This window comes from Misgurnus anguillicaudatus, chromosome 7 (assembly GCF_027580225.2).
Source record: "Misgurnus anguillicaudatus chromosome 7, ASM2758022v2, whole genome shotgun sequence".
Lineage (NCBI taxonomy): Eukaryota > Metazoa > Chordata > Actinopteri > Cypriniformes > Cobitidae > Misgurnus > Misgurnus anguillicaudatus.
This window is the reverse complement of record NC_073343.2, coordinates 3,638,036-3,664,976: the sequence shown is the minus strand read 5'-3', so window position 1 is coordinate 3,664,976 and position 26,941 is coordinate 3,638,036. Positions and strand designations below refer to the sequence as shown.

Here is a 26,941-nt window from a genome sequence, read left to right as displayed (position 1 = left end):
TCTGTAACGCACTAAGCCGTGTGTCTCGTGCAAGCTTTTTGTGTTAAACGTGCCGGGCTGAGGAGGTGGTGGTGCTACAATGTAAGGTGCTCTTTTTAGATGCTTTGGATGTTTTTTACTGAAGTGGCCATTTTAGTTTTCTCTGGGGATTTGAGGAGGCCATTTCACAGCTCTGGGATTTCTTGTTGCACCTCTTCAACACAGAATGAATCAATGACAGGTGATAATAAGCTGTATTAAACAGAGCAATTTCAGTGTTGTTATTAAAATTGCTAATGAGAGATTTTTTTTTGACCTTGCTAAACAGTTCCTCGAGGCATCTAGTTAAATGCTTTGGTGTATGCACATTTATTACATTTATGTACAATGATAACCAAGGGAATTTTACCATGTAGCACAGAAGACAATCACAACTTTGCGTTCTTTCCCATGAAACATGTTCCTGCTAGATGACCCTGGTAATGAAAGGTACAACATGTGCTTGTTTGTTTTTTCATACTTTACTGCATTACGGGTATTCTTTATTTTAAAGTACTTTAAAATCATCTGCTTAGTGTACAATGTGGTAGAAAGTATCTTTATCTGATTAAATGAATATTACATTTTAGTTAGCAAGAAATCATTCAGACAAGGGTTGGGCTTTATATCCTATCTTGATTAGGTCTAAACTTTTTTCCTTGTGATTGGAGTGCTTAAGCTAGGTGATTGATCGGTGATCAGTGCTCTGAGCCATACGAGTTGTTACCCTCATTGTAGACACAACCTCTCTAGTGATTCTCTCCTTAATTACACAATTACCTGATGTGATTAAGATGTTAAGTATGAAACATGGACACTGTCCATGAAAGAGTCTGAATGCATGTGCTCCGTACGTACATGTAAGTACATATAAAAATAAAAAAAGAGGAAAGGTGGTAAAGTATGTATAGCCGGCCATCAGCGGTAGGCCAGGCACTAGGCTTAGATTTATAGGCTGTAAAGTGCACAGAGTTTTGCGCTTGATTTATAGCTGTTGTTCCTCTCCATCTTGTTTGGCCGACTGGGTCCTGCAGTCAACTGATAGGGGCAAAGCCAGACGTACAGTAAAAGCAGCTTTGATGGCTTTGAATGCTGGGAATCAGTTCAGCCAATCATAAAAGGATAAATAAACCTTGGTGGCCGTTTGGCATGCTCTGCAGTATGTGCGGCACATAACCCGAATATGTTTTAATGTGAAATCTAAACGCATTGATCTAAAGGCAGAAATCTTAATTTTGCCTTAATCTCAAGTGTCTGCTTTTCGAACATCTGTACGTGGGTAATAAATATCAGGTCAAAGCCATATGGCAAGCTGATCTGAAGTGTTAAGCATTAGCCTTACGTACGTTTGACTGAATCCAATTGCCATAGCAGCGGCAGCAACAATTTGACACTTCTCTCGATGGCCAGATGGCTGAAATGGCCTCAGAACTGTTTGTCGTTGATGTGGCGTATGTTCCTCGCTCCGTGGCAAGCGCGGTAGCCGCGACGCTACATCATTTGCGAAAGCACATAATCTTTTGGCGGATTAGTATAATAAACATTTGGCAGCAAAACAAATACTCAATCTGTTTTCCCATGTGGATGGCGTTTGAATTTGCGTATGCTGTGCACAAATCTCCTCGCATGTTTTTAATTCTAATGAAACGAAATGTAAAAGTGCCTCAAATGCATCGGAGGCCTTTAGAGTTGCTTTTAACTGTATGGACACGGGTTTAAAATATTTTTTGTCCTAGCAAATTTGTTAAAGTAATGCATGCTAAAAGGGATAGTTCACCCAAAGATGGAAATTCTGTCATCATTTACTCACCCTAAAGTTGTTAAAACTAGTGCTGGGCATAGATTAATCTAGATTAGTCTCAAACAAAATAAAAGTATTTTTTGCATAATATGAGTTTGTGCTGTGTGTAAATATTATGTATATTTAAATACACACATACATATATAAACATTTAAGAATTTTTTTATTTATATATCTTTTTATATTTAATATAGAATATATTTTAATACAGTACAGGCCAAAAGTTTGGACAAACTTGAATAAAATGTTAACTATGATCTTAAAAATCATTTAAGCTGAAGATTTAAAATTACTTTTGTAGACAAAAATATACCCGTGCCAAACAAATTAATTTTGATATTAGAAAACTTAAATTTTATTTTAAAATAATATTTTTGAAATAGATGACTTACACTGAATACTGAAGAAAAAGCAGCCAATAAGAGCCCAGATTAAATATGAACTCCTTCTATACTCTTTAAAATTCATTCTTAATAGAAAATTGAAGAAGGTTCTTGAAAAAATTACACGCATACGGTTTAGCAATTTCTAGGCAAAGGGTCACTGCACTTCAAATAATAAAATATAAAAGAGGTTTTTTTTTTGGATGCTTTTAGTTACCAACATAATTTCCAAAGTTGCATTTCTGTTATGCCATAGTTTGGATGAGTTTATTATTATTATGTTATATGGAAAAATGTATAAATAAAGAACGAGTGTCCAAACGTTTGGCTTGTATTGTATATATATATACATACATGAATGTGTGTGTATTTATATATACATAATGTTTACACACAGCACAAACTCATATATTATGCAAAAAATTACTTTTTGTATTCTGTATTTAGATTAAAACCTATATAAATTAGTTTTTTTCCTACCATGGAAACCAATGGTCCTCCTGTTTCCTGCTTTATTACAAATATCTACCTTTGTGTTCAGCAAAACAAAAAAATTAATATGTTCGTATCAACTTGAGGGTGAGTATACTTTTTCAAGCCATCAACAAGATCCACAAATATATGAACTTTATTTTACTGACCCTTTCTGATGAACTAAGTCATTACGGAGACTTAACAGTACATGCAGAAGATAATATTCCAGTCAGACATCCGAACTTCATGATCAAGAGCTGAGCACATCAATCAATTCACCATAGCACTCACATCCCGGGAGTAACTCAACGTTCCAATCATGTCCTAATATTTTCCCCACCAGGTTAATGCATCTCATCAAAGGACTTAATGTTCTGTACCAGACTTTAACAAGCACAGCAGACAGACACACACTTACACACTGGAACGTGTCCTGGAAATGAGTGACCATGAGAGACAACATATTGCATTTTTAGCCAGTACAGACACCAACACATACAGCGCTAAATGAATGCCTAATGTAGCTGTAATTACTCTGCACTAAAAGCGTTTCATGGAGGCAGACCCCATCAGGTCCCCCCTAATTTCCTGCATTAGCTGCAGTTGTGCATTGGCAACAGATAAATTGGTTTTTTAGCCTTCCTGTGCCCAGCACTAAAAACATCTACAGTAGTTCTTTACATTTAACTGATAAAATCACTATATCTGGGTGATCTCGGATTGAACGTGTGCCAGAACAGATTAGAAAAACGGTAGATCAGCAGTTCTTCCTCACACAGAGCGTTGCAATGTCCGTTTATCAGGGTTGATGCCCTTTGCTTCGGGAAAGGTCCATAGTGCATTATTAAAATGAGTCAGTCCGCCAGTTAAGCCTAACATGACAGTGCCAAAGGCGGCCTGTGACAAAGCAAATGAAAGAGCGAGTGTGTGTCTACAATATGAGGGAACGCTACCAGGCTCTGAGTATGGAACAGTGCTTTAGACAAACATCAGCGTCTCATAAATCCACATCCCTCTCTAAAGGGAACAGGTTCTGTTGCCTGTTTGGATTTATGACCCAGGCGAGGATGTGGGCTTTGGGAGAGTGTGTAAGACATAGTAGACGAACTAGACCTCTTGCTGTAGGTGGTGGTGTGTCGTGGTGGGTCAAACACCACAGATCTGACTCCGGACGGAGTCAGATGAAGGGGTATTTGAGAGTTTCTGTATACATGCACAGGGCAGATATCTGCTTGGTGCATGCTAGCACGTGTGTACGAGTTTGCATGATAGAATTCATGCAAAGGTTATATGAGTGGGCTCTAATGGCTGCAATGTCTCTCTCCCTTTTTTCTTTTTCTCTGTGTTCCCTCTGTGCCACAACACAACCAGAGGCCAACAGTAACCCAGGTGAGTTGATAGTATACTTTACAAAAGGTACAAAGTTATCATGTCATCTGTAATCTAAGTTCTTATAGAGCGGTACTAATGTGATTTCATGTCAGTTACTATGGCAACCCCAAAATTGATCCATGTGCCTTTTTCACATTAAAATGAAAATTCTGTCTTTGAAAAAATGATTTGTCTAAAGTGTCATTTACTCATCCTCATGTTGTTTTAAACCTGTATGAATTTCTTTTTTCTGATGAACACAAAAGAAGATATTTTGAGAAATGATGGTAAACACACAGCAGATAGTGACATTGACTTCCATAGTAGGAAAAAAATATTTTGGAAGTATTGTGATAAATGATGAAGAAAATATTTTGATAAATTATAGTAAGCACACAGTTGATGGTACCCAATGAATTCCATCATATTTTTATTCCTACTATGGAAATCAATGGTCATTGTCTGCTGTGTGTTTTCCATCATTTCTCAAAATATCTTCTTCTTGTGTTCGTCAGAAAAAAGAAATTCATACAGGAATTGACAGAGTTTTCATTTTAAAGTGAACTATCCCTTTAATAACTACATTAAGGGCGGGGTGCATGATCTCTAAAGCCCATGTTGACATTTAAAATCACCTAAACAAACACACCCCTACACCAATAGAATCTGGACCTTCTTTTGATAGACCTGCCCCACACGTACGCAACCCAGGCAAAGATGTCGGTTAATAGACACGCCCCTTACTGCTGATTGGCTAAGTGTTTTTGGTAGTAGCCCCGACTCCCTTTTCCAAAGTGTTAATGCACCCCGCCTTTAATTCACCTCTGTATTCTATTAAAAAAATGTCTAACAGAAATGTGGTATTATGCCTAACGGGCCGGTCACACTACACTTTTCGTTCCATTAACTTCCATTAATACACATACGAATGCGTCAGACCAAAATTGCAAGCTCATGCGAAGCATACAAAAGTCTGGTGAGCCCTGACCTGCGATTTCGTATCACGTGGAGATGTGTAACTAGTAAAAAACTGATACGTCACCTTCCTTATCCTTATTATTTCTAATATTACTTAAAAGATTGAAGCACTCCCCGCCCATATTCCCAGTAACGTACTTAACATATTTGCATGCTCAAAGTCTAGTGTGACTGCCCCTTAAAGCTGCGTGCACACCTCAGCGACTTAGTCGTTGTATGTTGCCAGTCTCTTTAAAGGAAAACACTACAGTTTTTCAATATTTTACGATGTTCTTACCTCAACTTGGATGAATTAATACATACCTATCTTTTTTCAATGCGTGCACTTAATCTTTGTACAGCGCGTCATGAATGTGTTAGCATTTAGCCTAGCCCCATTCATTTCTTAGGATCCAAACAGGGATGAATTTAGAAGCCACCAAACACTTCCATGTTTTTTCTATTTAAAGACGAGTATGGTTGCACAAAATAAAACGTGCGAACTATAAGCGGACAAAAAAATGCGAACTATATTGTATGGCGGACAAGGACTTAGTTTGCGGCACTTCAACCTTGGCACGCAGTAACATCATCACTCCTGACTAGGGCTGTGCAAAAATATCGATACATCTAACTAACGTGATACTTTTTCTCATGATACTGGAGTGTATCAATATTTCAGTCTCTACTATTTAAAATTTAAAAACACCTGCAGCTTTCGTGTGGACGAACTCTATTTTTTTTACATTTTTGATAAAACAAAGAAAAAGCATTGCAATGTATCGCAACATGCAGTGTATTGGATCGTACCGTATCGTGATACACTGTACCATGGTCCATGTATCGTGATACCTGTCGTATCGCGAGGCCCTTGCCAATACCCAGCCCTACTCCTGACTACTCTCCCTCTCGCACAAACTTCATTTAATATTACTGCACCCGAGGTCGAAGTGCTGCAAACTAAGTAACGAAAGTAGCACTTCATTTGCATAAAGTTGAACTTTTCTCAGCTTTGTCGCGTAGCTTAACACAACCACTTCCTGTCGCCAGCAAGTCGTGTAAGTCACCAAGCTTCCATTAAAGTGAATGTGTTCGCATGCGGTGTGCGCGCAGCTTAACAATGGCCTTTAGCCGTGACTAAATTCATACCTAATTGTTTTATTAACTGTAAAGTAAAAACTCTGAATCGCACTGATATGCAACGTTATATGTATATAGTATACAAATCATATGCATACAATATATTTTAAAGAAACGTTTCTTGTTCTGTTGTGTTCCTTGAAGGTTTTGCACACATGATGATGGCAGATCAAGGTATGCCATGTCTCACTCTGCTGTGATTATATACAGTACTGCATGTCTGGATTGCTGTGCATTGAATAATATGAGCTGTAAACTTTACAGCCTCTGAACTTCGAATGCATAGATGTGCTTTAACTGCTTCTTTATATTTCCTCATGCTTGCCCCCTGCGGATACCCTGCATTTCTCTGTCACCTTTCATCTCTTTTCTAAAGCCAAGGGTAAAGGTACAGAACCTTTTTATTACTTCAATTGTGCTCTGTTTTTACATCCTTGTTTTTTTTTTTTTTTGCTGAAAGCTGCTCACTATGGTTGCCTGGATTAAGAGTATAATTAAATGAGATGCGTACACAAAGGCTATTCTGACTGCAGTCTGAATGGTCTTATACACCACAGACATTCGTGTCATCTGCTAAAAATACTTAATTCTCAAAGTGTGATTTTGTCGGGTTATCTTAGTTGATAATGCTAGTGTTTGTTGTGGTTTGAATCTTGCATGTGGAGAAAAATGCAATGACATTTTGTGTTTGTGTGTTTCCTTTGATCTTCTTTATTCTTTTTTAAGAAAGAAAGAAATATTTATTTTTCCAAGAGACATTTTTCTAGCGAATCTTGCAGATGGTCTTTTAGGCCTGCAAGCTTACATTAAGATGTGCTTAAGGATGTTTGAGCTTCTGATGCAGAACTTGAAATCCTTGAAAGTTTGTAAATCTGGGGGGGGGGCTCAAGGCCCTGGGAAGTTTTTGAAAATATACGTAGATACAGGTCATTGAAAGTGCTTGAATCTATTTTATGCAAGAAGTTTTTTGGGGAAAAAATCCATATTATTCCCTTTGTGGTGTAGGATAATATCATAAAATTTCTAGCATTTAAATCACACGTGCTAAACTGTTCGCTTAAAATGCTTATACCTTCTGTATGTGAATGTTGATTCATACCAAAATGCTTTTTTGCATAGTTGTGTTTGACACATGAAAACCTTTTGGGTTACGTATGTAACTGTTGTTCCCTGAGAAGGGAACGAGACGATGCGTCTCCCTTGCAATAGTTCCTGCGTCCCTGTAAAGCCGTCTTTGGCAATATTTCAGATAGCGATATACCTCCTGGCTCCCATGTCACCCTGTCTTTGTCGTTAAGCCTCACCATTGGTTGAATTTGATATACACATTCAGACGCACTTACCCTTGGTGGTGTCCCCAAAGTGTCACACCAGTGATGCAGCAAGATTTCCCCTGAAAGGGAACTGTAACAATGTATCTTATAAGGTAACACGATGTAACCTTGCTCTCACTTAAAATGTGTCCCCATTTAGTCCTTGAATTTGAGGTTATTGGACCTGGAAAGTCCTTGAAAGGTCCTTGGATTTGAAGTTAACTAAGGTGTGGGAAGGGTGCCTACAGGAATGATGTACCAAACTAAAGTGAATTCAGTCATATGTTTCAATTCCGTTTCTGATTTCTTTCCTCAATCCATTTTAAGTGCTAAGTCAGGGCCCAGTCAGCAAGAACCTGGCATACAGACAATAAATTATATCCAGTCAGATGCATTAGCACATATTTGCCTGCCTTGCATCAGAAGCCCTGTCATATTGTAAAACGGTTTCCGCCACTGCCTGTCTCTCTCTCTCTCTCTCTCTTACACCCTGCGTTTAATCCCTCCGCAAGACGGGAGGACATTATTACAAATCAGCTTGGCTGTACGCCCAAGTTAAGACGACAAGGGCTGCTATTTAGGAGCCTATTTGCATCTCCGTGGTGCTGAACGATAGTACAAATGTTTATTTATCTGCATTTGTTTCTGTCGCCACATCTCATGCCTACCTGTCATCGCAGCAGATCAATCTTTGAATCCTACCCTGTAAAATCTTCATCACATCAAGTAAAACCTCGGTTATGGTTCTAATTGGAGTACTTTGTAATGTTTGACAGTGTTGTGTCTGTGGTGCCGTAGAGGAAGGATATGAGAGGCAGCAGCTGTTTTGGATAGCCCAGGGCTCGATGCTTGTATTTACGTGCCTCTGTGTTTTCAGACGCTGTTCCTTTCTTCCCGTCTGAAGTCAATCATATCAGTCAGCACATCATTTTCTACAATGACACAAGCAAATGTCAGCAAACAGTGAGGACAAAGACAGAAAAGGGTCTCCAGGGTTTCTTCCTCTCCATGTTTTTGATTCAGTCCTCTTGTTCTTTCCAACTATTAGCTTATGTGCAATGTAACACAGGGCCAGAGTGGGACTCATTTTCAGCCCTAGAGTTTTATGCCTTAGACCGGCCCACTTTAGTTCATGACTGACTATATTAAAATAATATCATTACATCCTCAGTAGTGGATTTAATAGTGCATTGTTCTATACAGCCTTGCAAATCATTGTATTTTTAAAATATATTATTTCCAATTCAGTGCAAATACAGTAGCCTTAAAAATTATGATTTTTGCCCTAATCGTGCAGCTCTACGGTAAGGTATTTTAATATTATTTAATTCAACTTATTCAAAAACTACTGAAAGGAAACAAATGCGTTTGTCTTTTCCCCTATATTTCTATATTTTTTAAATGGTGGGTCATAAGATTAGGCTACCTGTTGGGTTGAAAATTTTGGAAACCCCTGACAATGCACAAGCAAGATTGATACAGGGAACAGATGGAAAAATAAAAAAATGTAGTACTTAGATCATATATATCATATATATATGAAGAGTTTGGTTCCAAAACGCAATTAATCCATTTTGACAAATTTCGGTAAAAACGTGTTTTCTATACCAAGAAAGTGACAAGTTGAAAACCACTATTTTCTTTTACAATCTTTCACATAGCATCTTTAGGTTATAAAAACATAAAAAATTCAAATCCATAACTTGATTTTCAAAGATTTATTATAAAAACGAATTATTTTTTTCCACAAAATGCAATAAATCCATGACATTTTTTAATTTCAAAATGCTATAAATCTATTAAATCAATATATAAATGTGCATTCATCTTTACCATTTTATATTTATTTAGTTGACTAGTGGTATACAATGATTAAAAAATAAACATTAATGGCATTAACCAAAACACTTACTTTGTCATATTAAGATCACTGTCATTGCTGCGGTTATACTTGACGTCGTCTCTTTACATTTTTCTCAGCGATCAGCTGTAAAATGTTTTGGTCCTGCTCGATTTTCGTTGACTTTGATTAAAATAATGTAAATTTTTCATAAGATCACCTGGGGTCAATGTTTTAGCATGAGAAGCTTGATGCTGTCGGGAGAACAAGCACCCAAGTGCCTCTCGCGGAAATTATTAGATGTTGATGGCTTACGTTTCTTTCCCATCACAGAAAACCATCACAGGTTTAGAAAAGCAGTTAAAGTATCATTTTGTTTTGTTTGTTGATCACGAAGTACAAAGTAGATGAGGAAAACTAGGACTCCATGTACTCAGCGTGCCGCCATTGTTTGTTTACATTGCGTGACTGGTGGGCTGTAATTTCAGGAATGGATTTATTGCGTTCTGTAAAAAAGGAGGAGTGGCGTTTATTGCATTTTGGGAAAAAAGGGAGAAAAGATGACAGAATAACACGGCGGATATTGGATTTTGCGTAAAATTAAGAATTTACTTTTAACTACTGATAGGGTGGCCATTCGTGCCAGTTCCGCCGGACACGTCCCGAACATGTTTTCGGGTTCGTTTTGCGGAAGTCACGTTGCTCGACCACATACGTCATCAAATTTCAGTTAAAATACATTAGAAAATTAAGATTTACTTCTTTTGAGACATACAATCATTGTTGTTTCATTCTTACCTTGAAATTACCTTGACGTATACAGTCGACCAATGCGACTTCTGGAGAACGAACCCGAAAACATGTTCGGGACGTGTCCGGCGGAACTGGCACGAATGGCCACCCTAACTACTGACCTGATATAATACTGATTTTGGCAGTAACTCATTTTTTTTCAAAAATGGCGTTTATCGCGTTTTGGAACCAAACTCTTCATATATAATATAATTTCAAAATGTTGTTTTACTTGAGAAAACATCATATTCATCTGAAACTTAATTTTTTCCAATAAACTGATGAGTTTTGCATCAAATAGATTTTTGTTACTCTTGCAAAAGATGACTATTCATAGACGACTCATTGTTACATATATGACTTCGATTTTAGCCTTTTAGAGGCAGTTCGGATGAAGTAGCCCTCAGTTTATTTAAAATCTAGACGCGCGGCACGCACACTCAAATATAGACACGTCTGAAACAAAACTCGTGTTCACAGGCGAGCAATTTGAAAAGCAGAAGAACAAAGCACGTCCTGCGTTTTCCATGCGTTTTAGATGTTGATGGACCCTAAAGGGGATCGCACACCGGCCGCGCAGCTCGGCGCCGCGCAGCGCCGCGTCGCGTCGCGCCTAGGAGAACTCGGAGGTATTGTAAACCGGAATTGCACATTAAATAGCGCGAGCTTCGTCAGATAACGTCTATTTCAAAATGTAAAATATACATTAGCAGCCAATGTTACTTGTTAATGATTTGGGACACATATGATGTTATGTAATGTTAAACTGTGTGAGTGGCGCTGTGTGGCGCGACAGGGATTTGAACAACTTCCTGAGTCACAGCTGGGCGGCGCGGACAGGCGCCACCTGGCGGCGCCGGTGTGCGTACACTCATAGAAAACAATGTGTTACATTTTTTTAGAACGGCGCGGCGCTGCGCGGCGCTGAGCTGCGCGGCCGGTGTGCGATCCCCTTAATGCAAAAATTCTCCCAATAAGTGGTCGGGACTCGGCATGACAGCACCGGCCCTCGTGGCCAAAAAAAACTGACTGGCCCATCGGGAATTCTCCCGGTCCTCCCTATGGTCAATCCGGGCCTGGTTTAACCTCTTTTCATTTGCAATTTAAAGGGATAGTTCACCCAAAAATAAAAATTCAAATTTCTCAATCAAACCAATCAGAGGCCCTATTGACAATAGTATTCTTTTTTCCTTTACTATGGAAGTCAATGGGGCCTCTGATCAGTTTGGTTACAAGCACTGCACAAAGTATCTTCCTTTGTGTTGATCAGAACAAAGAATTTAATACAGGTTTGTAACAACATGAGAGTGTGTAGATGATGAATGAATTTTCTTTTTTGGGTGCACTATCCCTTTAAGAGACTTTATGAGAATCAGTGGAGATTTCATTGCAATTTTTTTATGTTTACCAGAACTTTCGTTGGAACAAAATAGTGCATGTTCTCCCTGCGTCAGCGTGGGTTTACTCCGTATACTCAGGTTTCCTCTCACAGGCCAAAAACATGCAAGTTAGGCAAATTGCAGATGCCAAATTGTCCCTCCCCCAAACTGTGTATGGATCAACTTGTCTGAATAAAACTTGTGTATGGATTAACCGGTTCTCACCATGAATATACACTCTCAGAAATAAAGGTACAAAACTGTACCTTTTCTGTCACTGGGGCTGTACCCTTTCAAAAAGGACAGCTTTGCAGCTAAGGATTTCAATTTAGTACCTCGGAGGTACTCTGGGACCAAAAGGAGCTTATTAGTACCTCCAAAATACATATTAGTATTTCAAAGGTACATATTGGTACTAAATATTTACATATCTGTACCTAATGGTCCATACAATGACCTTCTTAAAGGGTACTGCCCCACTGACAGCTAGGGTACATCTTTTTACTTTTTTCTAACATTGTAGGTCCTAAAGGTATGGTAATCTACCCAAAATTGTATTGTTTTTTATTCATGTAAAGGTACCAAACGGAAACTTAGGGTACAGCCCCAGTGACAGAAAAAGGTACAGTTTTGTACCTTTATTTCTGACAGTGTAGCCGTAGATGCTGGAATGGCGTAAAGAAACAAAGGAAGAAGAAGAACAAAATAGAAATTCTAAAAATACATTTTATTACATTACAATGCAAGACTTTTTGTCTTTTTTATGCTACTTATATTTTACTTATATTTTATAAGTTATGTTCTTGCAGGTCAGTTGGTAAAGCATTGCATTACTGGCGCAAAAAGTCAAGGGTTTGATTCTCCCCAGGGAACACACACATTGATTGAATAAATACCTTTTAATGTACTGTTATTTGCGTTGGATAAAACTGTCTGCCTAATGCATAAATGTTAACTGTAAATGTATCACTTGTGTTTTTTTCTTTGCCTTTGTAGAGTTAGGTCTGTTTTTAATACAGTTAAATCAATACAAAACTGCAAATTGTATGCTTGGCACACTAGTGAGATGAGGGTGATGATGTGGCACTGGTTCAGACCACTTAGAGATTTCCGAAGACATTTCGCAAGTTTGCTGGCCTTTGATTGATATTAGTTGGTACAGGAGCCAATAAATGAGTTGACCTTTCCGGATGGCAACAGAGAGGCAAAGCTCTGTCACAGGACAGAGGGGAGTGGAAAGACTGTAGCTGGAGCTATGCTGACGAACTCACATGCAAGGTAATGAATTGCAGTGCCATTATGCAAATAGTATGCTAATTACCTAATCAGATTTGATTCCATTAGGGTGTTCCCAGCTTTCTAACCTTGAGATGATGTTCAGAGACTGATCTGTTACAAAAAAAGAAGCGGATTTTACAAAAAAGGTTGTTTACTTGTACTTACATTTTTTTCAAGCCACTTTAAATGATAAGACAGAAAGAATGAACAGAAATTGATAAATGTGACCAGTCACGGAAACAAGGGACACAAGTCGGATCTGGGGCATGTTGAGTTATTTGCGGATTCTGAAAGTGCAGTTTCTAAGCTTTCCAACGATGTGTAACACATGGAAATCTGATAAGATTTGGAGAAGTTGTGGACATTTGAATATAGGAACTCAGGAAAACCCAAACGAGAAAATACAGAAAGAAAAGTTAACACTTTTCCCTGCCGGGAGAGACAATAGGGCTCTCGCGGTACTTTGACGTCATCCGACTGCGGCGCCACATAAAGTTGAGTGGCTGACGTACGATGTATGACTCTTTTTTTTCTTTTGTTTTGTGCGCCCGAGCTTCGTTTACAGTCTGGGGAGACGCACGCTGTAAGTTTGGGAAAAAAAACAACAACTTAGCAAACATGTCTGAGGAACAGTTCAGCCACGTCACTACAGTCACGTGACTTCACGCGGTTCACAACAGAACCGAAAGAGAAGACCATGCTGAATAAAGTCGTAATTCTTGCTATTTTTGGACGAAAATGTATTTTTGATGCTTCAACCCATTCTAACTGACCCACTGATGTCACATGGACCACTTTGATGATGTTTTTATTACCTTTCTGGACATGGAAACCGTACATAGAGGGGACAGAAAGCTCTCAGACTAAATCTAATGTTAAAACATTTTAAACTGTGTTCTGAAGATGAACGGAGGTCTTCCGAGTTTAGAACGACATATGGGTAAGTCATTAATTACATTATTTTCATTTTTGGGCGAACTATCCTTATTTAGTAGTCACGCTGTTCCCTTTGGGGGCGGGGGCGAAAACACAAGCCGCTTATCCAGTATGTAAATACACACAGACAATGACGCCCCCGCTGCACGCTAGAATCTTCGGAAAAACAAGCCGATTTCAACCGCAAAATGTACGCTTTTAAATATACAAAAACTGCTATCTCAAACATGGAGAGGCTTCTTTGTGATCTCAACTAATAGATTCTGCAATAAAACGAAAATCACATATTTTGGAAAAAAATCTTTGTTTCTCATTATCTCGAAACTTGTGCTGCCGACTTGTGTCACTGGTTTCCGTGACGGGTCACAAATGTTCATGAATTGATGGACTTTCATTCACATTGGACGGCTGAGCACACTTTTAAAAAAATATTTGTTGGTTCAACTTAAAAAAGTAAGTTACCTGGTTGTGTTAATTCAACTTAAAAATGTTAAATCCCAAAGAAACACAATGTAACACATTTTTTTTAGTTCACTTATATTTGAATAAACTCAAAATTTTAAGGCAACCAGGAAACTTACTTTTTTACTTACAGTACTTGTTTTAACTCATTCCCCGCCAGCCATTTTTATTGAAAAGTTACCCACCAGCATTTTTTTGTGATTTTCACAAAAGTTTCACAAAAGCCTTCCAGGAAAATGCTCTTCTAAAAATATATAAACATACAAATATATCAAATGAAAGAACAGACCCTCTGCTTTGAAACAAACAATAAAAAAAACAACAACAACAAATTTTTTAATCCTATCTATATTTTTTCTCTGCTTATAAACTCTTTTTATTTTTTTAGCAAAAAGCTGAAATAATTGCATTTTTGTGGAGGAATTTTGTTGGAGATCAGATTCAGAACAATTATCAAAACATACACAGAGTTTAAAAATAGTAAATTTTATAGTAAATAGCAACAATAACTTGCAAAAACAAGGCATTAAAACAACAAATACAGTGCAAGCACACACTCATACAACTGGTACAGAATGTCAGCTCATTTCCAATATAAAGTCCAAAAGATCACAAACTATGCGCAAAACTATTTTGAACTTTCTGCACTCGCGCTTTGCACGACGCAACAACGAACCGCCCTCGCGCGGCGCAAGCCAAATGAATTGGTTTCATAGCGCAGCGCACACCGCGTCCTAAAAGCTGCTTTACCATAATCAGGTCGTAATGCTGTTAACGGTCTAAAAGCCACACTTCACATTTAAGCCTACAAAAATTAAAACAACGCTAACTTACCTTTAAAATAGCTGAAGCCGGTGAGTACGAACATTAAACTTCCTTAAAACAGTGTCCTGTAGATTTGTAAATGCCACCTGGTTCGTTCTAAATGTTCTAATAACCATATTTTACACAATCCATAAATGCCGCGAAAAGTCACAAATATGCTAAAGACGTAAAGACGCATGAGACCGCAATACAAGCAACCAGAGAAACTATTCTATTTTAATTAAAGTAAACATATATCCACTATATTTTCCTTATTTGATTACATTAAACGCCATGAAACATTCAATGTTTAATTTATTTTAATTATTCTTGATATATATTAAATTAATAAAAACTGTGTGGGGGGGCACAACAACCTGTTTGAGGGGGCACGGCCCGCGAATGCCCCCCCTTGACGCCGGCCCTGGGTAAGGGGTCCTGGTTGTCAGTGTAGGCCAGAACAGCTTTAGTGCTGTGTTACTGCACATCTGAAAGCCGTTCTCCCTGTCAGTGAAGCGTGACACATGGTGTGTGTGAGAGCCAGATAATGAAATCTTTATCACATGTTTGGGAATCCTGTAATTCCATTTCCTCTACTAATCCCTCGGTCATTCTATCTCTGTCATTTATGAAACAGACCTAACCAGAATTTCAGGAATCTACACTTTAAAAAGAAATAATGTTGCACCTATAAAGACCTACATTTTAAAATGAACATGCAATTATAATCCACAGTTTACTTTCTTTAAAAAATGTCTTTGGTCTTTTTGTCCTCAGATTGTCAGTACATGTTTGTTTTTAAAATCTTCAATCACTCATATAAAAATGTGCTTAATAGGTTTTTCACAGTGATGCCATATAAGAACCTTTTTTGGTTCCTCAAAGAACCATTTAGTCAAAGTTCTTTAAAGAACCATTTTTTATTTACCACTTTTATTTTAGCTGATGTAACCAAGGCCATGACACATACAATCAACACTGTGAAACATGTGCAGCATTTTCTGTGTTTAGTGTGACCTCTCTTCACTGTAAAAAATACTTTGCTGCCTTAACATTTTTTGTTGAATCAACTCGGATTTACAAGTCATTTCAACGTACTATTATTTATCTTGACTATAGATGAGTTGTTATAACTACTGGTGAGTTGTTATAACTTATAAAATTAAATCGACTTTTCTCAACTATATTTTATAAGTTGTGACAACTCATCTCTGTTGACATGACTTGTAAATTTGAGTTGATTTGACAAAAAATTTTAAGGCAGCAAAGTTTTTTTTACAGTGTTGGCACTAAACACATCTTGAGCGTTTTTGTGCAGAATGAAGTAAAAAGACTAAATTGTTTAAAATTGGAAATTAGGATTTAATTTTATTTAGGTTAAAGAGAGCCTGCAGTTTCCTTCTATTGCTCAAGTGGAAGGGGAGTTTATGTCAACTATTTTATGCCAAAACTTAAAATAGTAGGTTGAATTGACTTGCAAAATCAAGTTGTTTTAACCTAAAATTGCGAACTTTAATTGGACATTAATTGGACAAAAACATGCTATGTTGTTTTAAAGGGAAAATTTCACAAAAAAAACAAAAAAAAACATGTCATTTACTCACCGTCATGTTGTTTAAACCTAAATGTCTTTCTTTGTTTTTCTGAACCCAAGTGTAGATTTTTTTAAAGGGGTGCCTCTCTTTCAGTGCAAATTTTTTTTGTGACTGAACTGTTGTTTAGGCAGTTTTAGGGTGTTTATTTTAAAATCATGTGTAATAGTGAACAAGAAATTAAATGTTAATGTCTTCCGGACACTTAAAATAAATGACACAAGTCGAGTACAGTTATTTAATTTTAAACATTTGGGTCATTTTGAAGCTTAAATGGGTTTTGTGGTTACTATGGGAGTAGATGGTGTCTGAGGTGGCCCACAACAATAAAAATCTGCATTTGGGTTCTGAAAAGCAAAGAAAGACATTAGGGGACAAATGACATGAGGGTGAGTAAATTATGAAAAAGTAAAATTTTTGGGGTGAGCTATCCCTTTGGCTGGGTACATTATGGACAAACCCAACTGTTATTAATTAATAATTGATATTTAACCTAGAAAATGTCCATATGGCCCTGTAACCACTTCAAACCGCATTAAAATGCGAGTGTGAATCCCGTAAATATTCGTTCCATGTCTGTACAGAATACGACTCACTTCCGAAAATTGCGATTTGTGTTGTACCCATTTGTTAGGTTGCTTTACAGAGCTCTGTCTTCAGTGTTGCCATGTCCACATCTTTTTTGGGGTTACATACCATTGTGGCACTTAACCGTTAATGGCTTTGGCTCATGAAGCTATCAAGTTTTTGGTGCTATTAAAGTGGGAAAGTAATGGTCCCAATATTTTGGTCTTTGAGATAAAACATTTGGATTTATTTCGGTTTATCATGAGATTTTTTTTGGTTGCTGTTTTTTTATGTGCAAGATCTGGCAACACAAATTTTCTGATTTCTGCACCACGCATACAGAGAACTTTTTCCTCTTTTTGGAAGAGAGACCTGTCATGTCCATGATGTACGTTTAAATACTTGATCAACTACTAAGGTGAAGTGTGAAGTGACAACTGAATTTAGCTGCAGTGTGTGTGAGGCCTATTTGACTCAACCATGGGTTGAATCAACCCAGCATAGGTTAATTTAAACCTAATGGTTGGGTTTTTCCATATTTTACCATGTGAAACAACCCAAAATATTTAGTAGAGCCATGACACAAAAATGTTGTACACATATTTTTTTATGGTTTTCGTTTTTTGTCAAATGTCGTGCACTGAAGACTCCTTGGGCCCTATCAGTGCAAGAAGAGCTCTTAAAAAAGCCTGATTGAACCACATCGCATGCTGTGTACTGATCACAGAGCGACGACCTCTCTTGTGTAATCAGGAGCAGCCACACAGGGCATCCTCTCACAGAATAGCCTCATCACCTCCCCCTTATGTGATCTCCCCCCTCTCCACACGCCGTAACCGAGACAACAGAACTCCTCGCCGGCCCCCTCCCATGGCCCTCTATTTCCAACTCCCAAAGGCCCTTTTCAACGTAACACCGAAAAGAACATCAATCACAACCGATACGCACACACACGGAAACAAACAAACACGCAGCCCGACTCCCCCTCATCTGAATGCAGTTATGCTCATAATTGCCTGCAATTTTTCTGAGTCACACCTGACATATTAAGCTACTGTACACAACGATTTTCCTCCTGGTCCCCAGAGGGAACAAGTGCCATTTGATTATGGCTAAATGTGATTATTGTCCTCCCGGCCAACTGGCTTGCGGTGGTCTTTTGTCCCTGACAAAGCAAAAGAACGGGACGATCGCTTTGATTATGCCGGACCGACCCGAATGGTGCCGCGTGAACAAAAAGCTGTTAATTATCTGTTGAAATAGGCAATCATGACAGAAATGAGCAGTGAGGAAGAAATCAGATGCGCCGAAATGTATGGATAAAAGCTACTTTCACACCCTATTTTACATGAATAGGTTTTTAACCCCATACATAAAGATTGCATTTCAGCATTGTAAACCGGACAGCTGCAACTTTTATTATTTGACCTTTTACTTTAAATTAAATCAGAAAAATAGGAATTGGACAAAAAGAAAAAGAACATCTAGGTTATATTCAACCCAGCATTGGGTCAAAAATGGACAAACCAGTTGGGTTAGTTTTAACCCACAATGCCCAAAATGCAGATTTTTGTCAAATCAACATATATTTTTCTGTTACTTTAACTTAACAAATTAAAGGATTAGTCCATTTTCTTAATAAAAAAATCCAGATAATTTACTCATCACCATGTCATCCAAAATGTTGATGTCTTTCTTTGTTCATTCGAGAGGAAATTATGTTTTTTGAGGAAAACATTTCAGGATTTTTCTCATTTTAATGTACTTTAATGGACCCCAACACGTAACAGATTTAATGCAGTTTAAACTTGCATTTTCAACGGAGTATCGAAGGACTCTAAACGATCCCAAACGAGGCATAAGGGTCTTATCTAGCGAAACGATTGAAATTTTTGACAAGAAAAATAAAAAATATGCACTTTTAAACCACAACTTCTCGTCTATCTCCGGTCCTGTGAGGCACCAGCGCGACCTCACGTAATTGCGTAATGCCTCGGAAAGGTCACGTGTTAGATATATGAAAAGCACATTTGCGGACCATTTTATAAAATAAACTGACACAAAGACATTTAATTATCATTCGACATGGTCCTCTTTCTCCGCACTGGGGTGTAGTTTCGCATTTGTCATCCATGACCTCTTGACGTGATGACGTATTGCATGAGGTCGTGCTGGCGCATCACAGTACTGGAGAGGTTGTGGTTTAAAAGTGCATATTTTTTATTTTTCTTGTCAAAAATGACAATCGTTTCGCTAGATAAAACTTTTATACCTTGTTTGGGATCGTTTAGAGTCCATTGATACTCTGTTGAAAATGCAAGTTTAAACTGCATTAAATCTGTTACGTGTTGGGGTCCATTAGAGTCCATTAAAATGAGAAAAATCCTGGAATGTTTTCCTCAAAAAACATGGTTTCTTCTCGACTGAGCAAAGTAAGACATCAACATTTTGGATGACATGGTGGTGAGTAAATTATCTAGATTTTTTTTAAGAAAATTGACTAATCCTTTAAGTTAAACAAGTTATGTCAACTTATCACAGGTAAAAACTTAAAATTGTTGGTTGAATTGACTTGCAAAACAAAGTTGTTTTAACGTCATGCTGCATTTTTGGGGGTTAAATATAAAACATTTTTAGTTATTTGAACACAGGTCAGCGGTACCTTTTTGACCCAATGCTGGGTTGAAAATAACCCAGCATTTTTTTAAAAGTGTATTTGGAGTATCATGAAAAACTTTAGCTTTTTATTAAAGAAAGAATAAAATATTTTTATTAAACGCATAATTCCAATTCTGAAATCTAATTGGATGTGCCAGTATTAGGTAAAAAATATATAATTTTAGAATGCAATTTGTGCTCATGAACACCTCTGACCCATGTTAAAATCGCTGTAACAAGCGGCCTGAAGCAGTTAATTGCTTTAATTCATCTACTTGTCTGTATGTTTTCAGAGCTATAGATACAAGGTATTTTTGGCCAGTCTCATTAGACGTGACGAAGTAAGAGGTGCAATTGCAAAATGGATTGCTAATTTAAAACCACTTCAATTAGCAAGCTTTAACTACTCCATTTTTCTAAGAGATACGAAAGAGAGTGAAGCAAAATAAAACTAGTATGTGATCTTCACAAACAATATTTGAAAATGTAGATGGAGTGTATATGCATAAATGACCTGTTTTTAATTTAGTTTGAGAAATAACCCAGTATTTATTTATTTTATTTAGACCATTTATATATAAATGGTCTAAATTATATATATATATATATATATATATATATATATATATATATATATATATATATATATATATGCCTATTTTTATTTATTTATTTATTTATTCAATTACAGACACATGAATTACTGAAGAAATGACTTATATTTTACATAACACTTATGATTCTGTTGAACCCCGCAGTTATCTTTGGGTGGATGGTGGATTCTGACCCAGTTTTTCTTAGAGTCTGGCTAACCAGCCGTGTTTGTGTGTGTGCTGAGCGTGGTTTGAATTGTGTGCCTTGTGAAAAATGCATGCATCTTGCCTGGGCAAATAGCCATGTGGAAGCAGGTCAGTCCTGGCCTGGACTTGAGAACCTGTTAAGTTTACACACACACAAACACGTAAATTAACATACACCCTGGTCTTCACCACATAACAGCAGGTATTTAATACTGTAACAGCAAATATAGCTTATGTCACAGACCTCTTACCTATGCTTTCAGTTTTACTTTATGGTGGTTAGGGCTGCTTAAAGGTGCAATTTGTAAGATATTGCAGTAAAATCTCCAAAAACCACTAGGCCAGTGTTATATATTTTGTCCAGCTGATTACTATCAATATCTGTAATGTTTTCAACTACTTGTAAATCGTGAGAAAATTTCCATTCAAAACATTGTTACGGGGCAGTGCAGTCTCCTGTCAATGACGTTAATATCCATGTGACCCTTTGTCACGCCTTTACTGACGTAAACCACATGACAACACACAGTGGTCGAGCTCGAAAAAATAAAATGGCGGCCAAGGAAGCGGCTGGAGCACAAATTTAGTGAAAATAAACGTATATTTTCACTTTTTAAGCATTTTAAATTCATTTCTAGCGAGAAATTAGTATTGTAGTTTTCAAATATGTGATTAGTTATCACAAAGGCGCTCTCTGTTTATATTTCAAACACGCTGCCTTTGAAGTGCGTCGGAAAGCCTTTCTCTAAGCGGCCTTCAGGCCTCCGAGTCCGAAGTCATGTCCTCATGAGGCAGCGAGGCAAGTCCTCACTGCCTTGAGTTTTCGGACGCAGACAGTGTTGTGGACAAATGCGGAACTATGCGCTTGCTTATGGACTTATGGATATCTCTGTACCGTCTGCCGCTGGTTGTGTCAGCTCCTGTAAGCGTACGGGCCAACCAAACGACCCAAGAAGAGTTTGGAACAAAACGAGGGAGTGGGATCAATTTGGTGTTGCATTATCTGGATAGAGAGAGCTTCACGACAACATTTAACTAGACCGAGATTCTGCTCCTGCTTGTGTTTTACGCGATGGATGAGTTGTTTTGATTCGTAACCTTTCAAAAAACGTATGCTATTATATTGATCACAACATTAGTGTGTAGATTGTAATCAGCGCGTCTTCCCGCGGATGATATGCACATCAAAAGGTATTGTACAGCAATATAAATGGTCATTTTAAGACACTTCACAATAAGATTTGTACTGTCAATACATTATGTGAAAAGTCATTGTAGATTGTAAGTTGAAAACTTAATTCTGAGCTGTGTTTACCATCGAATTTGGACTAATACTGTAATATCAATATAACTAACAATTTCGTTTTGAACATCACATATAAACTTACATAATGAAATAAACGATGTCATCAAACGCAACATTTATAAGACTTGATTACCTTATCCGTCAACGTGATTTCTCGTTCTCGTCGGATTGATGGCTAAAGTTAAAGACTACAAATCCCGTAATTCCACGCTGCTTCAGAGCGTCAGTAAACAACATCATTGTTTTTGTTTGATCTGGCGCCATCTTTCGGCGCATAAATACAAATTGTATCTTTAATATCAAAGATAAATGCAATATGCAATAACGCTAAATAAATCCAATATTCATTTTGTGGTGTGAACATAATTAATAATAATAATTAATTAATTAATAATTATTAATAATAAAAGTTTGTAAAATCTCTTTAAAATATAATAAAATATACAAATTATATAACCCACATATCTTTCAGTTTTTTTCTGATCGTTGATTATCTTCAATGTGAGTGCATGCACATGAACTCATACAAAGGCACTAACATCCATGTGGCAGTCTCTCTACTATATGCACTAACAAATTTGATTATGCATAATTTTGCATAATATTGCATAATAATAATAATGAAATGATTTACGTATTGCAAACCATTGTTCTGGTATAGCAGTGCTATATTGATACTTTACTTTTGGAATAAATTTAGCATCAGTTTTGGCATAAACTTTTGATGAGAATTTAGGAATATCCTTATGCTGGAAACAGTTGCTGTCTTCTGATCCTGCTGCTTAATATAAATGGACCCTTTAGATGTAATGTATAGTATGACTTTAACTGTACTTTTGTGAGACAGGATCCCCAACACGTTGTGCACACTCTGACCTGTGCTTTTGGTTAAACGCTACACATCTTCTCTTTCCTTGAGCACACACACTGAAAGTAACTGGAATTGGTGTCGTATACAGTTTGGTTTCAGTAGCAACCTCCTCAGTGTTGGAATCATGATGCAGTTACCTGATCTGGTCTCACTTTAAAAGCAGCTCACGTCAGGTGACATGGCTTGCCAACAGACAAAACAAAAATGATTGATGATGGTCTGTTCTTAAACGCAAGTGTTATCAGATCTCTATAGAGAGATCTGGATGAAATGCTTTATATAACTTACGGTTAAACCAAGCAATCTTAAAATGTTTTGCAAGAGATTGTGTACTTGTGCATACATATTTCTGCAGGGTTTTTGCATTGGGATACATTTTTGCATGCAAGCTTTTGTGGCAAATCTTCTTCTTTGGACAAGACATAGTAAACAGTTGCATAATCACTAAAGATGGAACTATAATAAATATAGCAAATGATGCAAGAAACATTGCAGATTTACATGGGGAAATTTCACATTCATAAAGTGAAATGGTCTCCAAACCAATTTTCTCTCATTTTAAAAATTGTCTTAAGAATTATTGTACTATGCTAAAGAATTGTAAAATCCGGTAGCGTGTTCAAAATGATGTCATAGAAATATTTCTTTGATTTTCTGGGTCTGTCCTGGACCCAGAATCCCAAATGTGATACTGTTTAAAAGCTTAGAATGTCCATTTTCTGCAGATATGGATCCCTTTGATATATATTTTACTGTAAGAAAGTTATTTACACTTAATTTATACAATCCCCCTCCCGAAATTGTATATTATTCGATATTCATATTTTTAATATCGCTCAAATGACACACATATGCAAGTCTTATATCAAATGAAAGCTCTCATTCCCAGGAATCCCATGAGGACAGGGCCTCTTTTTTGTTTAACATAGACAACATATAAAATCATTGTATCACTTTCAACAGTGTTTTATGTAATTTCGGTAATTTTTACTGTGTTTTACACAAACTTAAAGTAGAATACAAATGGTTTTTCATTGCATTACGAGATACTAAGTGTTTTTATACCTATTACAGATTGTACTCATTCAATAATTCCCATGCCTGAAATAAGTCGACAGAGGCGAATGGCAGAAAAAAATCAGCTGCCCTTCTTTTAATAGCTTTATGATATAATCAGTAATTTCTGTAAATCATTTGAGAAATCCTGTTGGCCCAAAGGACAGTTTTACTTCAGGCCAGGTCAGCGGAGGCCAGGATGTAATTTATTTGGTTCACACTTCTGTTGTGTTTAAAAAAAACATAAAGGCCAGACTCCAGGAGAGCCACTTTACAATATATAAAACCTGATAAATAGTAGGCCAATTAAATCACTTTTCACTAGCTGTCTTACAAAAATTTTTTTGTTTTATTTATGTGTGTATTGACAAAGTAAACGGGATCTATTTTGTTTTGTCTGACCTTAATAAAATATAGTTCGCCATGTTTATAAACACTTACACATAGCATTTATGTTTTATTTTCAATTTAAATCCAAGGGACGCAAATATCGCCGTTCCTTTGAGGGTGCGGTTAATGTTTTAAGTTCTTTAGATCCACCATCCACAGGTATAAAAGAACGGGGAGAAAAAAGCTATTCCGTTTTAATAAACATTGTAAGTCTTGTCTCTTTCGGAAGGCTCGATTTATAGAATGAAAGACTTCAAAGGAAGTGTTTTGCCCTTTCATGTTGCCAGATTAAACGTGCCACGCTATGACTGTAGAAGTAGGTTTACTACACACTGGTCATCTGGTCTGGTGGGTCTACACAGCTAAGTGTATGGGGGCTGAAGCGTGCACCTAAAAGTTTTGTCCTTAGCTCCATGAATTCTCGTAGCTGCACTAGGGCTATAGGGGCACTACATTTTTGTTACTATCTTTAATTTTTATAAAGAGTGAAATGAAACATTAATAATAGCATTTCTGCTCTTTGTGCATCACAAATTGTTTAGATGTGTGTTCACGCAAAGGAGATATTAACAAAACCCTGTGGTATCTTACGGGAAGTGTACATATTTTACAAGTTGGCTAATTCATCACTGTAAAAAATTCCTTGTTGCACTTACATTTTTGAGTTTAATCAACTTGAAATTACCATTAATTTCAACTGTCTTGACTAGTAAGGTGTCATTAACTAAAACAAAAACAGATCTGTCTGCTGGGTTCTCTTCTGTCTTGACTAGTAGGGTGTCATGTGGCTAGCTGACCATCAGCAGGGCTTGCGGACTAGAAAACATGTCCGGGGGGCTCGGCGATCAGAAAACACGTCCCCGGGGCTTGCAGACTAGAAAACATGTCCAGGGGCTCGGCGATCAGAAACACATCAGCGGGGCTTGCGGACTAGAAAACATGTCCGGGTGGCTCGGCGATCAGAAAACACGTCCCCGGGGCTTGCGGACTAGAAAACATGTCCAGGGGCTCGGCGATCAGAAACACATCAGCGGGGCTCGCGGACTAGAAAACATGTCCGGGGTGCTCGGCGATCAGAAAACATGTCCTGGGGCTCACCGACCAGGCGCACGTCCGCGGTGCTCGCCGACCAGGCGCACGTCCGCGGTGCTCGCCGACCAGGCGCACGTCCGCGGTGCTCGCCGACCAGGCGCACGTCCGCGGTGCTCGCCGACCAGGCACACGTCCGCGGTGCTCGCCAACCACAACACGTCCGCGGTGCTCGCCAACCACAACACGTCCGCGGGGCTCTCCGACCAGAAAACACGTCCACAGTGCTCACCATTATTTCAACTTTATTTTTTTATAATTTATAGCAACTCCTCACTAGTCAAAAAAGTTTCAAGTTGATTAAACTCAAAAATTGAAGTGCAAAAAGGATCCATTGTCCCTAACCCTAACGAAAATAAACCATGGTTTTACTATTTGACTGAAACAGCTCTCTGTATGTGATGCAAATATGGGTGTAAAATGTGAAGACTTTCCTTAAAGGGAATTTCGTAGTATAATCGTATTTACAAGCTCAAAAATCGTCATGGCATAATGTGCGTTTAAATGCTTGAAATACAGTTGTGTTCAAAATTATTCAACCCCCCAATGGTGTTAAGGGTTTTAGGGAATTTAGTGTACATTTGTAATTGTATTCAGAATGAAATCCTACAATGACTTCTTAAAGAACCATATGCAACTAAAATGACATCAATTGGTTTTGTAATATAGTAGTAAATGTTTCTTTTGTGAATTCTTCATTGACACAATTATTCAACCCCTTAAAGAACTACCACTCTGAAGAACAGAGGTTCATTGAAGTGTTTTCAATCAGGTATTGAAAACACCTGTGGATGTCAGGGAACAGCAATAAAGCCTAATAAGCACCAATTAGGCAGCTTTAAAATGACTGTGATACTCAACTCCTTCTAAACATTTACTGGTGTGGTTACAAACATGGTGAAGTCAAAAGAATGGTCCAGGAAGACAAGAGAAGAGGTGATTAATCTTCACAGGAAGGGCAATGGCTATAAGAAGATTGCAAAGATGTTAAACATACCAAGAGACACCATAGGAAGCATCATTCGCAAATTCAAGGCAAAGGGCGCTGTTGAAACGCTTCCTGGTCGTGGCAGAAAAAAAATGCTAACTGCGACTGCTGTGCGCTATCTGAAGCGTAGAGTGGAAAAAAGTCCCCGTGTGACTGCTGAGGAACTGAGAAAAGATTTGTCAGATGTGGGTGCTGAAGTTTCTGCTCAGACAATACGTCGCACCCTGCGTACTGAAGGCCTCCATGCCAGAACTCCCAGGCGCACCCCCTTGCTGTCTCCAAAGAATAAGAAGAGTCGACTGCAGTATGCCAAAAGTCATGTGGACAAACCACAGAAGTTTTGGGATAGTGTTCTGTGGACTGATGAAACAAAATTAGAACTGTTTGGGCCCATGGATCAACGCTATGTTTGGAGGAGGAAAAACAAGGCCTATGAAGAAAAGAACACCTTGCCTACTGTGAAGCATGGTGGGGGGTCAATCATGCTTTGGGGCTGTTTTGCTTCTGCAGGTACAGGGAAACTTCAGCGTGTGCAAGGTACCATGAATTCTCTTCAGTACAAGGAGATATTGGATGACAATGTGTTGCAGTCCGTCACAAACCTGAGGCTTGGGAGACGTTGGACCTTTCAACAGGACAATGATCCCAAGCATACCTCCAAATCCACTAGAGCATG

General features: G+C 37.8%; 1 protein-coding gene across 36 annotated transcripts in view; it reads left to right on the top strand.

The window, feature by feature from the left end:
- Positions 1-26,941, top strand: part of nrxn3a (neurexin 3a) — a 411,002-nt gene that overhangs the window by 6,204 nt on the left and 377,857 nt on the right. For 21 of the 36 annotated variants that reach the window (XR_008635797.2, XR_008635796.2, XR_008635795.2 and 18 more), the window contains exons 3-5: positions 4,048-4,065; positions 6,289-6,318; positions 6,521-6,532. The exons of 6 other annotated variants lie outside the window; for them this stretch is intronic. Coding sequence is in view for 27 of the 30 variants with exons in the window: in XM_055172356.2 (XP_055028331.2) it covers positions 4,048-4,065; positions 6,289-6,318; positions 6,521-6,532 (60 nt within the window). In the remaining 3 variants the exon portion in view is untranslated. The remainder of the gene's footprint in view (positions 1-4,047; positions 4,066-6,288; positions 6,319-6,520; positions 6,533-26,941) is intronic. 9 more of the 36 variants (XM_055172394.2, XM_055172371.2, XM_055172381.2 and 6 more) reach the window with 1 other exon arrangement.